This window comes from Coregonus lavaretus, assembly GCF_964263955.1.
Source record: "Coregonus lavaretus genome assembly, chromosome: 34".
Lineage (NCBI taxonomy): Eukaryota > Metazoa > Chordata > Actinopteri > Salmoniformes > Salmonidae > Coregonus > Coregonus lavaretus.
The window spans coordinates 14,777,754-14,793,763 of record NC_140021.1 but is presented as its reverse complement, the minus strand read 5'-3'; the positions used below and the strand labels follow the sequence as shown (position 1 = coordinate 14,793,763).

At 42.3% G+C, this 16,010-nt stretch overlaps 1 protein-coding gene across 2 annotated transcripts in view; it reads right to left on the bottom strand.

Annotated features, from left to right (window-relative positions):
- Positions 1-595: 595 nt before the first annotated feature.
- The window catches only part of LOC311109197 (methionine synthase reductase-like), a 34,303-nt gene continuing 18,888 nt past the window's right edge, over positions 596-16,010 (bottom strand). For both annotated transcript variants that reach the window (XM_084152044.1, XM_084152043.1), the window contains exons 13-15: positions 12,306-12,398; positions 1,058-1,243; positions 596-919 (exon numbers count right to left, since the gene is read on the bottom strand). In XM_084152044.1, the coding sequence (XP_084008170.1) occupies positions 775-919; positions 1,058-1,243; positions 12,306-12,398 (424 nt within the window). In that variant the 3' untranslated portion in view covers positions 596-774. The remainder of the gene's footprint in view (positions 920-1,057; positions 1,244-12,305; positions 12,399-16,010) is intronic.

Here is a 16,010-nt window from a genome sequence, read left to right as displayed (position 1 = left end):
CGAAGCTTTATTGAGTGTGACGTTGTCGTCATCCACTCTCATACGGAGCACCAGCCCAGTCTAGCCCGGCCCAGCTGTGGAGATTGTAAACATGTTTTCCTCTCCCATCCTTACAAGAGGCCTGCTGATATAAAAAGACTAGCAGTGTTTGAAGATTTAATTCTGAGAAGTCTCTCTCTAGGGTACGGTGGAAGGCCCATAGCGAAAATCCTTCAATTAACTAACCGCCGACTACGGCTTCATCTAGTGAGGAAAGTCACCTTGAACAATTGAATTATTCTCAAATTAAAATGCAATCATCCCATATCAATCCAAATTCATTACATTTGATCGTTATCTCTGAATGAGTTTCATCTCGTCTTGTACGCGTGCCAAGATAAGTTTCACCCACCATATCACTCATTTTATCATCATACAGTGAGCATAAGAAACACATCAGAGACCTTTAAAGCTTTTCAAGCAAACACACCTTTTGTATTTGACACATTTTTGCACACAGCGAAAAGGTATTGGAAGACAAGAATGTGAAGTAGGATGAGGAGTAAGTAGTGTGTTATTCTTGCATAATTCCACTATAAAACTACAGTACTTAAACTCAATCTTATATGGTCAGTTTATTAAGTTTATTGTCAGGTGCTATGAGGCAAGAGGAACAACATGCAACCCAATCCATATGGTCAGTTTATGTGTTGCTGAAAGGAAATTAATGGCCCACAAAAATTATATATGGACCTTTTCAGTCTGCGACATAAGATATGTTGAAGATTCATCCACTCAGCTCCATATGTCCTGTAGATAGCGTTTCTCCTCCCTGAGTCCAGCCAATCTCTTCATGGCATCTAGTTTATCCTGCTGAAGCTCTGCTGATACCATCTCTATCAGGGTTTCGTTCACGTCTTTAGCCATGTTCTTAGCATCACTGTGGGAGCAAAGTAAGAAAGTCAGTAAATCCAGATCCACTAAATCCACAGCCACTAAAATAATGAGCTCAATGAACCAGACTATTCCATGGTTTTCCTATTGACATCATCATCACCACCATCAAAATGGAGCTCACCCGCAGATGTAGAGGTATCCATTCTCCTTGAGGAGAAGGTTGGTGATGTCTTTGGCATGGAGGAGCAGGTTGTGTTGGACGTATCTAGGTCCTGTCTCGGTCTCTGTCCCCATCCGAGTGTCTCGCGAGAAAGACACTTTCAGATGGGTCAGGGTTCCTTTACCCACAAACCCCTGCAGCTCCTCTCTGGAGAAAAAAATTAAGGAGAGTGAGCGAGAAGAGAAGAAAGAGAGGAGAGAAGAGAGAGAGAGAAGAAAGAAGAGAAGAGAGAGAAAGAGGGAGAGAAGAAAGCGATGGGGAGTTAGTTCAGGGCATGAAAGCAGTTTTCATTTCCAAAACAGACAAAAAGCAGTCAAGCTCAATCAAATTATATCCCAGCAGTGTGTACAAGCCTACGTATAAAAACACAGCCCACCAATACATCTTATTTAATGGAAGATAAATGGTAAAAAGTGGATTTCATAAGCAAGGTCGAGTCCCTCTTATAAGCATATTTTTACAATCAATCCACCTATACTTGCCACAACATTGTGTGTGTGTGTGTGTGTGTGTGTGTGTGTGTGTTCCACTTCAATATGTTTTTACAGGGCCTTGGGTAGTTGGCAACAGCAGGGTAAGGTTTACTGAGTTTTCTGGGCCGGTGAAGAACCATACCCAAGGTTGAGAGGATAGAGAGGCGGACAGACAGACAGACAGACAGACAGAGACTAGACAACATACAGGCAGGCCTCCTGTAGCTCAGTTGGTAGAGCATGGCGCTTGCAACGCCAGGGTTGTGGGTTCGATTCCCACGGGGGGCCAGTATGAAAAATATATGCACTCACTAACTGTAAGTCACTCTGGATAAGAGCGTCTGCTAAATGACTAAAATGTAAATGTAAAATATCTGGTTAAAGGGACTCTGGTGAAGATTGTTTTGCAATAGCTGGGAGACTTTTAAAAGCTAGTTTTAATAAAATATGGAGACCATGACTAGAATGAGTAAAAATGCAGTAAATACTGCAGGGGGGTAGAGCGAAGGAGAAGTATTGTTGTTATTTTCCATTTCTCTCTCTCCTTCATTGGGTTAAATGTCTTGTATTGTTGCTGCAACAATACCTTTACCATGTTTATCTCTTGACATGTATTTTTCTGAATGACTCATTACGAACAATTATTTTTTACCTCTGACAGCCCTGCAACTAAATCCCTAGATTACCAAGTACGTTAAACGTTAGAACAGGGTTCCTCAACTGGTGGCCCGCTGGCCGAATTTGGCCCGGGGGTGGTTTTATTTGGCGGCCCAAGTATTTGGAGGAAAAAATATATACACAGTACCAGTCAAAAGTTTGGACACACCTACTCATTCAAGGGTTTTTCTTTATTTTTACTACACTGCTCAAGAAAATAAAGGGAACACTTAAACAACACAATGTAACTCCAAGTCAATCACACTTCTGTGAAATCAAACTGTCCACTTAGGAAGCAACACTGATTGACAATAAATTGCACATGCTGTTGTGCAAATGGAATAGACAACAGGTGGAAATTATAGGCAATTAGCAAGACACCCCCAATAAAGGACTGGTTTTGCAGGTGGTGACCACAGACCACTTCTCAGTTCCTATGCTTCCTGGCTGATGTTTTGGTCACTTTTGAATGTTGGCGGTGCTTTCACTCTAGTGGTAGCATGAGACGGAGTCTACAACCCACACAAGTGGCTCAGGTAGTGCAGCTCATCCAGGATGGCACATCAATGCGAGCTGTGGAAAGAAGGTTTGCTGTGTCTGTCAGCGTAGTGTCCAGAGCATGGAGGCGCTACCAGGAGACAGGCCAGTACATCAGGAGACGTGGAGGAGGCCGTAGGAGGGCAACAACCCAGCAGCAGGACTGCTACCGCCGCCTTTGTGCAAGGAGGAGCAGGAGGAGCACTGCCAGAGCCCTGCAAAATGACCTCCAGCAGGCCACAAATGTGCATGTGTCTGCTCAAATGGTCAGAAACAGACTCCATGAGGGTGGTATGAGGGCCCGACATCCACAGGTGGGGTTGTGCTTACAGCCCAACACCGTGCAGGACGTTTGGCATTTGCCAGAGAACACCAAGATTGGCAAATTCGCCACTGGCGCCCTGTGCTCTTCACAGATGAAAGCAGGTTCACACTGAGCACATGTGACAGACGTGACAGAGTCTGGAGACGCCGTGGAGAACGTTCTGCTGCCTGCAACATCCTCCAGCATGACCGGTTTGGCGGTGGGTCAGTCATGGTGTGGGGTGGCATTTCTTTGGGGGGCCGCACAGCCCTCCATGTGCTCGCCAGAGGTAGCCTGACTGCCATTAGGTACCGAGATGAGATCCTCAGACCCCTTGTGAGACCATATGCTGGTGCGGTTGGCCCTGGGTTCCTCCTAATGCAAGACAATACTAGACCTCATGTGGCTGGAGTGTGTCAGCAGTTCCTGCAAGAGGAAGGCATTGATGCTATGGACTGGCCCGCCCATTCCCCAGACCTGAATCCAATTGAGCACATCTGGGACATCATGTCTCGCTCCATCCACCAACGCCACGTTGCACCACAGACTGTCCAGGAGTTGGCGGATGCTTTAGTCCAGGTCTGGGAGGAGATCCCTCAGGAGACCATCCGCCACCTCATCAGGAGCATGCCCAGGCGTTGTAGGGAGGTCATACAGGCACGTGGAGGCCACACACACTACTGAGCCTCATTTTGACTTGTTTTAAGGACATTACATCAAAGTTGGATCAGCCTGTAGTGTGGTTTTCCACTTTAATTTTGAGGGTGACTCCAAATCCAGACCTCCATGGGTTGATACATTTGATTTTCATTGATAATTTGTGTGTGATTTTGTTGTCAGCACATTCAACTATGTAAAGAAAAAAGTATTTAATAAGATTATTTCATTCATTCAGATCTAGGATGTGTTATTTTAGTGTTCCCTTTATTTTTTTGAGCAGTGTATTTTCTACATTGTAGAATAATAGTGAAGACATCAAAATGATGACATAACACATACGGAATCATGTAGTAACCAAAAAAGTGTTAAACAAATCAAAATATATTTTAAATTTTAGATTCCTCAAAGTAGCCACCCTTTGCCTTGATGACAGCGTTGCACACTCTTGGCATTCTCTCAACCAGCTTCATGAGAAATGCTTTTCCAACAGTCTTCAAATAAAATCTAATGTTTATTTTTCACATGCGCCGAATACAACAGGTGTAGACCTTACAGTGAAATGCTTACTTACAAGCCCTTAACCAACAATGCAGCTTAAAGAAAAATAAGTGTTAAGTAAAAAAATTAAAGAGCAGCAGTAAAATAACAGTAGCGAGGCTATATACAAGGGGGTAACGGTACAGAGTCAATGTTTGGGGGCACAGGTTAGTCGAAGTAATTGAGGTAATATGTACATGTAGGTAGAGTTAAAGTGACTATGCATAGATAATAAACAGAGAGTAGCAGCAGCGTTAAAAGAGGGGGTGGGCGGAAGACAACGCAAATAGTCCGGGTAGCCATTTGATTAGCTCAGGAGTCTTATGGCTTCGGGGTAGAAGCTGTTAAGAAGCCTTTTGGACCTAGACTTCGCGCTTCGGTACCGCTTGCCATGCGGTAGCAGAGAGAACAGTCTATGACTAGGGTGGCTGGAGTCTTTGAACATTTTTAGGGCCTTCCTCTGACACTGCCTGGTATAGAGGTCCTGGATGGCTGGAAGCTTGGCCCGAGTGATGTACTGGGCCGTACACACTACCCTCTGTAGTGCATTGCGGTCGGAGGCCGAGCATTTGCCATACCAGGCGGTGATGCAACCAGTCAGGATGCTCTCGATGGTGCAGCTGTATTTGAGGATCTGAGGACCCATGCCAAATCTTTTTAGTCTCCTGGGGAGGAATATGCTCCCACATATGCTGAGCACTTGTTGGCTGCTTTTCTTTCACTCTGCAGTCCAACTCATCCCAAACCATCTCAATTGGGTTGAGGTCGGGTGATTGTGGAGGCCAGGTCATCTGATGCAGCACTCCATCACTCTGCTTCTTGGTTAAATAGCCCTTACACAGCCTGGAGGTGTGTTGGGTCATTGTCCTGTTGAAAAACAAATGATAGTCCCACTAAGCGCAAACCAGATGGGATGGCGTTTCGCAGCAGAATGCTGTGGTAGCCATGCTGGTTAAGTGTGCCTTGAATTCTAAATAAATCACCAACAGTGTCACCAGCAAAGCACCCCCACACCATCACACCTCCTCCTCCATGCTTCACGGTGGGAACCACACATGCAGAGATCATCCATTCACCTACAACGGTTGGAACCAAAAATCTCAAATTTGGACTCATCAGACCAAAAGGACAGATTTCCACCGGTCTAATGTCCATTGCTCGTGTTTCTTGGCCCAAGCAGGTCTCTTCTTCTTATTGGTGTCCTTTAGTAGTGGTTTCTTTGCAGCAATTCAAACATGAAGGCCTGATTCACACAGTCTCCTCTGAACAGTTGATCTTGAGATGTGTCTGTTACTTGAACTCGGTGAAGCATTTATTTGGGCTGCAATTTCTGAGGCTGGTAACTCTAATGAACTTATCCTCTGCAGCAGAGGTAACTCTGGGTCTTCCTTTCCTGTGGTGGTCCTCATGTGAGCCAGTTTCATAATAGTGTTTCATGATTTTTGCGACTGCAATTGAAGAAACTTTCAAAGTTCTTGACATTTTCCAGATTGACTGACCTTCATGTCTTAAAGTAATGATGGACTGTCGTTTCTCTTTGCTTATTTGAGCCATTCTTGCCATAATATGGACTTGGTCTTTTACCAAATAGGGCTATCTTCTGTATACCCCCCCTACCTTGTCACAACACAACTGATTGGCTCAAATGCATTAAGAAGGAAAGAAATTCCACAAATTAACTTTTAACCTGTTAATTGAAATGCATTCCAGGTGACTACCTCATGAATCTGGTTGAGAGAATGCCAAGAGTGTGCAAAGCTGTCATCAAGGCAAAGGGTGGCTACTTTGAATAATTTTTTTAACACTTTTTCTGTTACTACATGATTCCATATGTGTTATTTCATAGTTTTGATATCTTCACTTTTATTCTACAATGTAGAAAATAGTAAAAATAAAGAAAAACCCTGGAATGAGTAGGTGTGTCCAAACTTTTGACTGGTACTTTATATTATATAATTTTTATAGAATTTTCATTGTTGGACATAAACTGTAAAAACACCAGGAAATCAGCTCCAAGTGATTTTAATTTGGGAAATCTGAATCCCAAGTATTTCCATGCATAATAGAGAGACACGTGATCATATTCAAATGTAAGCAAGGTTTGAAATTATTATGTTCTAGTCAAATATTATTTATGTTTGGGCTTCTTGCGGTCAATTTGCAGTCTACAAATTATTTGTAATTATGTACTGGCTCCTCGACCATCCGCTCAAGAAAAAAAAACGGCCTGCGGCTGAATCTAGTTGATGATCCCTGCGCTAGAATAACAAGAGAAAAAACAGGGAAGAAAAAGAGAGAAAGAGAGAGAAGTGAACGTGTGTCCCCTGGGACTGTCTGGACTAGAATCTTAGACGGCCCTATGTGTCACAGACTGTATCAACAGAGCAGTGATGAGGGTTCACTTCCTGGTTGTGAAATAACAATATAAAGAACACAGACCCTTTAACGTGAGGTGTTGACTAACAGAAAAGTCTAGGGGGGAAAGCATGACAACATATTCTCTCCAGATATACAGTCAGGTCCAAAATGATTGGCAGCCTTGATAAAGATGAGCAAAAAATGACTGTATAAAATAAATACAAATACTGAGCTATATTGTATGCCCCCAAAATTGGGAATTTATATTATTTTATACCAATACAATTGCTCACAGAAAGATTTTGTTTAACAAATAACAAAAATAAAAAATAAAGATACGTGTAAAAATAGTTGGCACCCCTGTTTTCAATACTCCGGCACCCTCCCCTTGCGAGGATAACAGTACTGAGTGCATTTCTAAAATGTTATGCGAGATTAGAGAACACATTGGAATGGATCTTAGACCATTCCTCCATACAGAATCTTTCTAGATCCTTGATATCCTTCATTATTCGCTTATGGACTGCCCTCTTCAATTCAAACCACAGGTTTCAATGGTGTTCAAGTCCGGAGACTGAGATGGACATTGCAAAATGCGGACTTTGTGATCAGTTAACCATTTCTTTGTGGATTTTGATGTGTGCTTGGGGTTATTGTCTTGCTGGAAGATCCACTTGCTGCAAAGTTCTTGCCTCCTAGCAGAGGCAACCAGGTTTTTGGCTAAAAGGTCCTGGTACTTGGTAAAGTTCATGATGCCTTTGACCTTAACAAGGGCCCCAGGACCAGTGGAAGCAAAATAGCCCCATAACGTCAAAGATCCACCACCATATTTTACAGTAGGTATGAGGTTATTTTCTACTGATACAGCCTTCTTTCAACGCTAAACCCAGTACTGGTGTGCATGGCCAAAGATATCTATTTTCATGTCATCTGAACATGCCACCGGTTCCAATCCAAGTGCCAATACCATTTAGCAAACTTCAGGTGTTTACATTAGTTTGTTGCTCTCAATATAGGCTTTTTTCTGGCAACCCTTCCTAAGATCCTATTAGCATGGAGGTGGTGTCTAATTGTAAATTTGGAGACCTGAAGATGTGACAAAGTTCTGTAATTCTCCAACTTTGGCCCTTCTAATTTACTTTGCTTCCCAAAATATCTTCCTCATTGTGCGTGGGGACAAGATACACATGGGTCCAATGCCAGGAAAGTTTACCACATTTTTATGATGATGGATGACAAAGATTTTACATGCAGGTTACCTCATTTTTATATCCCAGTGAAACAGGAAGCCATGGAAGGTCACAATACACTTCATTATACTGAGGTCAACTTAAAAAAGTAGAATGGTAATGCAGATGTAATTTTGTTTGTTTTTATAAGAATCTTTAGGGGTGCCAATAATTTTGACAACTATCTTTTTAAGAAAAAAAATAATGTGTTAACCCTCCCGTTGTCCTAGGGTCAAAATGACCCGCCACTGTGTTGAACCAACTTTATTTAATTTTTATATTTTGGGGATCATTTGTGAGAAGGAGGCAGTGAGACTTTAAAGAAAGTATCACTGCCTCCTTCTCACAAATGATCCCAAAAATATAAAAATTTAATAAAGTTGGTTCAACACAGTTGCGGGTCATTTTGACCCTAGGACAACGGGAGGGTTAAACAAAATCTCTTTCTCTGAGCAATTGTATTAGTATAAAATAATATAATTTCCTCCTTTTTTTAGCATACAATATAGCTCAGTATTTGTATTTATTTTTATACAGTCTTTTTTTGCTCATCTTTATCAAGGGTGCCAATAGTTTTTGGACCTGACTGTATAAGACTTCCATGAGAGACAAACAGTATTGCCATTTCCCAATCTCTTTTTTCTCTCCCTACCCCTCTATTCTGTTGAATGTCAGGCAATATCATGCGACTTTCATTTCTGTTTGAAAGGTTAACATCCTGGTACCAGGGGTCCCACCCACACCCCACTGTGCAATGCTCTTCTCTCTGGCTTCAGTCAAACCGTGGTGTGTATTGACAGAGAAAACAGCCCTGGTCCGGTTGTGCGACTCTGGCCCTTAACAAGAGCTCGGTAACCCCATTTCCCTCAGCAGTGAAATCACAATCCATGAAAAGAGGGGAAAAAGAGAGAAAAAATAGGGAGGGAAAGGGAGAAAAGGAGTGCAAACGGCAGGGGGTCCGAGTGTCTGGTTGAGCGTAACTGACTGGAGGTCAGATTGGTGTCAACCTCTAACACAGATGTTAAGTGTTGGGGTTGATTAGGCTGATCCCAGAGCCGGTTTGTTTTTAAAGAACATTCTGGAATGAACTTTACTCTATAATGTCACACCCAAGATGTCAGGGTTTAGCCTAGGACCACAGGATATATTTAGCATCAAAGAGAACACTTATTTTTTATGACGGCTAGTCGGGTTAGGTCAATAATAATAATAATAATAAAGAACATGCGAAACATTGCAGGCTGTGTTTTATTTCTGGAGTAAAGTTTAATATAATGATTTTATCATGCTGCAAGAGAGCATGTTTGAAATATGATGCTGACATGGGTTTTTCACACAGTAAACATACAGTTTCATACATAACATGAATCCAAATGTGCCTTCCTACAGTGCAAGAACAATCTTTTTTACGTCTTCCCGAAAATGCAGCATTTGGTTTTGATTGATACAGCTGTTTCATGCTCATTAGTACATGTTAAATCGATTCAGTCTTCACGGTGGGGCGTCCATTTTGAATTCCCCCAGATAGAGAGACCCACATTGTGAACAAACACTCATCAGCCCAGGATACCTGGCTGTGAGGACGTATTTAACAAAGAGATAGAGGGAAATATACGAACACAGGCAGATTTTTCTTTGATCTGTTCTTTCATGATTTCCGGGACCAATGCATCGCTTTGTGATCTAGTCAGAATACAGCTTTGATTGGTGCATTGGCCTTCACATGGCCTTGTGTTGTGTTAGGAGTCATTTGAGGAGAGCTTGGTAGATTTGCATTCTCTATTAAGCAAGTAAGTTTGGTTTGAAATAAAATGGTTTCAAGTCTTCTGAACTGGAATTGCAACATCTACTGTATGTCATATCTACTGTATATCTCTCTATCTATGGGTTTGTAACATTACAGTGTACAATATACCCTCCATCCTAACGATATGCCCCATCCCCGCTAAAATCTCCCCATCCCTGTGTATGTACCAGTGTTGCTCAGTAGCCCATACAGTAGAGGTCTGCAACAGGCGGCCCGTGGGCCAAAACTGGCCCGTGAGTGATTTATTTTGTCCCACCAACATTTTTAGGAAAAAAGAATATAAATATATATACAGTTGAAGTCGGAAATTTACATACATTTAGGTTGGAGTCATTAAAACTCGTTTTTCAACCACTCCACACGTCTTGTTAACAAACTATAGTTTTGGCAAGTCGGTTAGGACATCTACTTTGTGCATGACACAAGTAATTGTTTACAGAGAGATTATTTCACTTATAATTCACTGTATCACAACTCCAATGTCATGGCTTTAGAAGCTTCTGATAGGCTAATTGATATAATTTGAGTCAATTGGAGGTGTACCTGTGGATGCATTTCAAGGCCTACCTTCAAACTCAGTGCCTCTTTGCTTGACCTCATGGGAAAATCAAAAGAAATCAGCCATCCTTGGGAGCAATTTCCAAATGCCTGAAGGTACCACGTTAATCTGTACAAACAACAGTACGCAAGTATAAACACCATGGGACCACGCAGCCGTCATACTGCTCAGGAAGGAGACGCGTTCTGTCTCCTAGAGATGAACGTACTTCGGTGCAAAAAGTGCAAATCAATCCCAGAACAACAGCAAAAGGACCTTGTGAAGATGCTGGAAACAGGTACAAAAGTATCTATATCCACAGTAAAATGAGTCCTATATCGACATAACCTGAAAGGCTGCTCAGCAAGGAAGAAGCCACAGCTCCAAAACCGCCATAAAAAAGCCAGACTACGGTTTGCAACTGCACATGGGGACAAAGATCGTACTTTTTGGAGAAATCTCCTCTGGCCTGATGTCCTCTTAGCCATAATGACCATCGGTATGTTTGGAGGAAAAAGGGGAAGGCTTTATTTTTTTATTTTTTTTTTTTTTTAGCAGACGCTCTTATCCAGAGCGACTTACATGAGCAATTAGGGTTAAGTGCCTTGCTCAAGGGCACATCGACAGATTTTTCACCTAGTCGGCTCGGGGATTAGAACCAGCGACCTTTCAGTTACTGGCACAACGCTCTTAACCACTAAGCTACCTGCTACCGCTACTTGCAAGCCAAAGAACACCATCTCAACCGTGAAGCATGGGGGTGGCAGCATCATGCAGTGGGGGTGCTTTGCTGCATGAGGGACTGGTGCACTTCACAAAATAGATGGCATCATGAGGAAGGAAAATTATATGGATATATTGAAGCAACATCTCAAGACATCAGTCAGGAAGTTAAAACTTGGTCGCAAATGGGTCTTCCAAATGGACAATGACCCCAAGCATACTTCCAAAGTTGTGGCAAAATGGCTTAAGGACAACAAAGTCAAGGTATTGGAGTGGCCATCACAAAGCCCTGACCTCAATCCTATAGAAAATCTGTGGGCAGAACTGAAAAAGCGTGTGCGAGCAAGGAGGCCTACAAACCTGAATCAGTTACACCAGCTCTGTCAGGAGGAATGGGCCAAAATTCACCCAACTTATTGTGGGAAGCTTGTGGAAGGCTACCCGAAACGTTTGCAATGCTACCAAATACTAATTGAGTGTTTATAAACTTCTGACCCACTGGGAATGTGATTAAATAAATAAAAGCTGAAATAAATCATTTGATTTACTATTATTCTGACATTTCACATTCTTAAAATAAAGTGGTGATCCTAACCTAATTTTTACTAGGATTAAATGTCAGGAATTGTGGAAAACTGAGTTTAAATGTATTTGGCTAAGGTGTATGTAAACCTCCGACTTCAACTGTATATAAATATTTATATAAAAGGATTTTAGTTTTGGGTAAATAAATACTGTAAAATCAAAAGGAATGCAGCTAGAAATGTGTTTAATTTAGGAAATCTGTTCCCATATATTCCCACAAATAAAAAAAGAGACATAAGCGATCGTGTCTCAATGTAATCAAGGTATGATGAAATGATTGTTATTTTCAAATACAATCTATTTTTGCGCTTAGTTGTGGTCAAATTATTATAATTATGTTCCGGCCCCCCAACCATCAGCTCCAACAAAAATCGTCCCAAGGCTGAATCTAGTTGCCTATCTCTGCCATACAGTGTAGTTCTAGTGAGACATACTGTATCTCTGTGGTCCTATGGGGCAGCCAGACCATAATCCCATTATATCAAGTTTAAAGTCTTGTCCTTCAAGGTCCACTTCAATCTTACCGCCGTCTCAATCACACCACAACCGTCAAGGACACAGAGGAAGTGGCACGTTACAGGGAACCATGCTGCTCACTCAGTTTGTTTGTTTACATGACGATCTGCACTGATTGGAGAAAAAGTCCAAGGTCACCCAGGTGGGTGCTAGACTTTGGGGTTGCATGGGTGCAGCCGAAATGGGATCACACTCCTTATATAGCGCACTGCATTTGACCAGGGCCCATAGAGAATAGTGTGCCATTTTGGAAAGACCCAACATTTTGGTCAGAATGACACTCACCTAAACAGGAAGTCTCGGTCTCTATGGCGACAACCGAAGAACAGCCAGGTCTCACCAAACTCCGCCTCCGGGTTTTCCTCCCTCTCCTTCTCCCTGAAAGACAAAAAAAATGAGAAAATAAATAAATACACAGGACAGCTCAAAGCCCAATCAATAAAAACAGAGAGAGAGAAGACAGGACAGAGTCCTTGCTCACAACAGAGGTTAAATGGAGCAGTGACACTGCTGTATCTCCCTACAACACCAATACAGTAGAGTGCCACAATTACCTAATGCATGGTTGGGAATGATGCAGTACAGAGAGGACACGAAAATTACACGCAAAAAAAAAAAAGAGATGGATCACACTCCACAATACATTAAAATGAAAACAAGGACTTGAGTACTCGGCCGGCGTGCGTGTCCGTGTCAGTGTTTTCCACAAGTACATAGAGTAGCCAGCCAAATACCAAAAATAGCCAGCCAGTTGACAAATTGTTTTGCCTAAGGAGCTCCATTTTGGTGGCCTCTGGTACATTTAATGCCTTGATTCCATCCAAAACACATAGTGAAATTATTGAATACTTTATCGAGTTTACCTCCCAGATTGGAACAATTTGCTGCAGTATTGTGTAGGAAGACATTACCTTACAATTTAAATTACTGAAAATGTATGAATTCAGTGTATTGTTAGATGTTTCCCGATAGCGATGAAACTTAGGCTTACGAGTGTTTTAACAATGCATCTTTCCTACAACGGACGAAGACGTAACATGCGTTTCCCAAAACAACACGCAGAAAGCATGTGTCGATACTGATACAGCACTGCTCTCTGACCACATTTCTCCATTCAAATCTTACCTTAACATTAGAATTATACCACAATACTGACGACGGAACAGCTTCTAGAGAGATAATGCACTCAATCACAGATTTATTTGGCACATGATTGCGCACGTTGGTACACATCATGAAATATATTGAGGCAACAATTACAGAGAGTGTAGCCTACAAATAGAACTCAATTGACTGAACATTACATTTATTACCATATGTTTGAAATATATAGGCCTATGTAGCCTATAGGTATTCATTGTTTTACGCAGTCATCTCAGTTTTTATTTTATTTTGATCCTTCGCTTGTTCAATTGCAAAGACATTTATAACTTTGTATTTGTAGTGAACTTCGTTCCGAAGTTATCGGCGGTCACAGAGAGACTGATAAACAGCTTGATTATACAGTGCCTTCAGAAAGTATTCATACCCCTTGACTTACTCCACATTTTGTTGTGTTACAACCTGAATTCAAAATGTATAAAAAAAATAAAAAATCTCACCCATCTACACACAGTACCCCATAATGAGAAAGTGAAAAAATATGTTTTTAGAATGTTTGCAAATGTATTGAAAATGAAAAACATACTCATTTACATAAGTATTCTCACCCCTGAGTCAATACATGTAAAAATTACCTTTGGCAGCGATTTCAGCTGTGAGTCTTTCTGGGTAAGTCTCTAAGAGCTTTGCACACCTGGATTGTACAATATTTGCACATTATTCTTTCAAGAATTCTTCAAGCTCTGGAAACCTAGGAAATCCTTTGGTTTACTTGGCCCGATACGATATAATAGACATATAACCAAGTTGCATGATTTATGAATGGCAAAGGGATCAAGGCCGGATTACCGAACGGGCACACAGGGCACGTGCCCCGGGGCTCCCGACCTCCAGGTGGCCCCTAACCAATTGTTTTTTATTTTTTGAGTTGTGGGCCCCCTGGAGGTCAGTGTCCCGGGGCCCCAAATGCGGTAGTCCGGCCGTGAAAGGGATATAGGAGATCAACTTTATGTAGTCAGTTCAACACCTTTTATAAACTAGTCAACTTACTGTTCAGGTGTCAATCAAAGCACAGTAAAATAGCCTACTATGCGCCACGACTCTGCATGGCTGGCTATGTGAAACACGCAAAAGAAAATAAATGAATGTGCGAGAAAACAACTATTAGTCGTGGATTACGACTCATCGTTACCACTTACATTACATGGGACGTGAAAATTCACGAGCATCATGCTCTCTCCCTCTTCCGTTTTTGACTGCAACCAACCACAGTGCACACAAATCATACCCGGAGGCGGAACAGACAGCAGACTGCGTTTCCCTATCATCGCTCGCTTTGTGACTGACAGGCAGCCTATCCTATCAATAGATCGCAAGAAGATGCATATCGTTCATTCTAGCGGGAGAGGGTACTACGGACTAGCGATTTGAAACCTTTAAATGAAAGGTAGCCTAGTTAATATGAAGTGGAAAAAGTTATTGTAACTGTCTGATTAGCCGACGCTAATGGAAAACACTGGTGTGTATGTGTATCTCCCCCTGCACGTCAGCCCCGCTTCTATAAAAGTGATTACTCCTGTGGCCAACGAGTCTGGCAGGGCTCCCAGAATCCTTTGCGCCGAGGTGGCTCAAAGACACAAACCGCTAAGGCGGTGTGATGCTATCTACACAGCACACCTGCTGGGGGGGGGTGACAGCTCTCTTCTACTGATCACATACACGACCTCCGACCTTTACCAATGCATCAGTCATCTGGCCATCTAAAGTTCAAGCGCCATCACCATACCCAATCTGGGCAGAGAGAGAGAGGTGACCAAAGAACATCTATTCAGAAAGAGCTACAGAAGAAAAGCTGGAAGAAGGATGGATGGAGTGCTCTTTGTGGAGAGATGCAGTAGTCAGAGGCCCTCAAGGATAAGATGCTACTTCCTGGGTGTAATACCTAACCCATTCACATCCACAGAATGTGTCATTGTGAGGGGACTGACGTCACATTTGTCATTTCATAAAGAGGTGTGACTTGAAACTCGCTCTGGACGACAATGACAATGTTTTGTAGGAAAAGGACTGGTAATTCACAAGCAAAGTACAGTAGATAGCTTTTAACAAGACCCCTGGATATGACATAGGCCTTTTCTCTGTCATGGCATTCGGACTCCTGAGTCTGGTTCAACAGGAGGGAATTTTCACAATGTGCCGACAGAGACAGGACAAGGTTTCTGAATGCTCCGATCCTGAGCATTCCAATAAGTCTCATGAAGCCTCCCTTAGGTAAGCAGACCAAACAAGTGACATCATCCATTAGTCAATCTGCAATTCCTGAGTAAAAGTCAGTAAACTAATTTAACTGGGCTCCTCTTCTCTCTACGCCTCGCCTCACTCACCCCTCCCCACAAGGATCAAAATCAATATGAAAAACCTGGCTTCCAATTCTACAGCGCCACACAGACCACACCAGCCCCTCACTCTGAATACAAATCACATCTCTGCCCAGAACACAGGCCCTGAGGGAAGCAGCATCACAATATTACAGCCAGATACTCAATTTTGGGTCCAAAGAAGGCGGTTGCCTCTCAATGCCTCTCTGATGAACAGGGAGCAGGGGAAACTGTGATTCAGCAGGAGCAAGGTCTCCTCTGCCCCTTTTCATGTCCAATGGGGTTTGATGCTCTGCGTAAACGGTGTTGTGAGAGTTAAGAGACTGTGACAAAATGTGCCTGTACGCGATAATTCCAGGAAGTGCCACTGAGCTATGATTACTGACGTTTAGCATGCCCGATTTTGAATGCATTCAGCTGAATATGGCAAAACTATGGAGAGCAGTTTACATTAACAAAAACTCTACCTGTCATCCGATGAACAACCTCAATAAATAACGTCAATCAGACC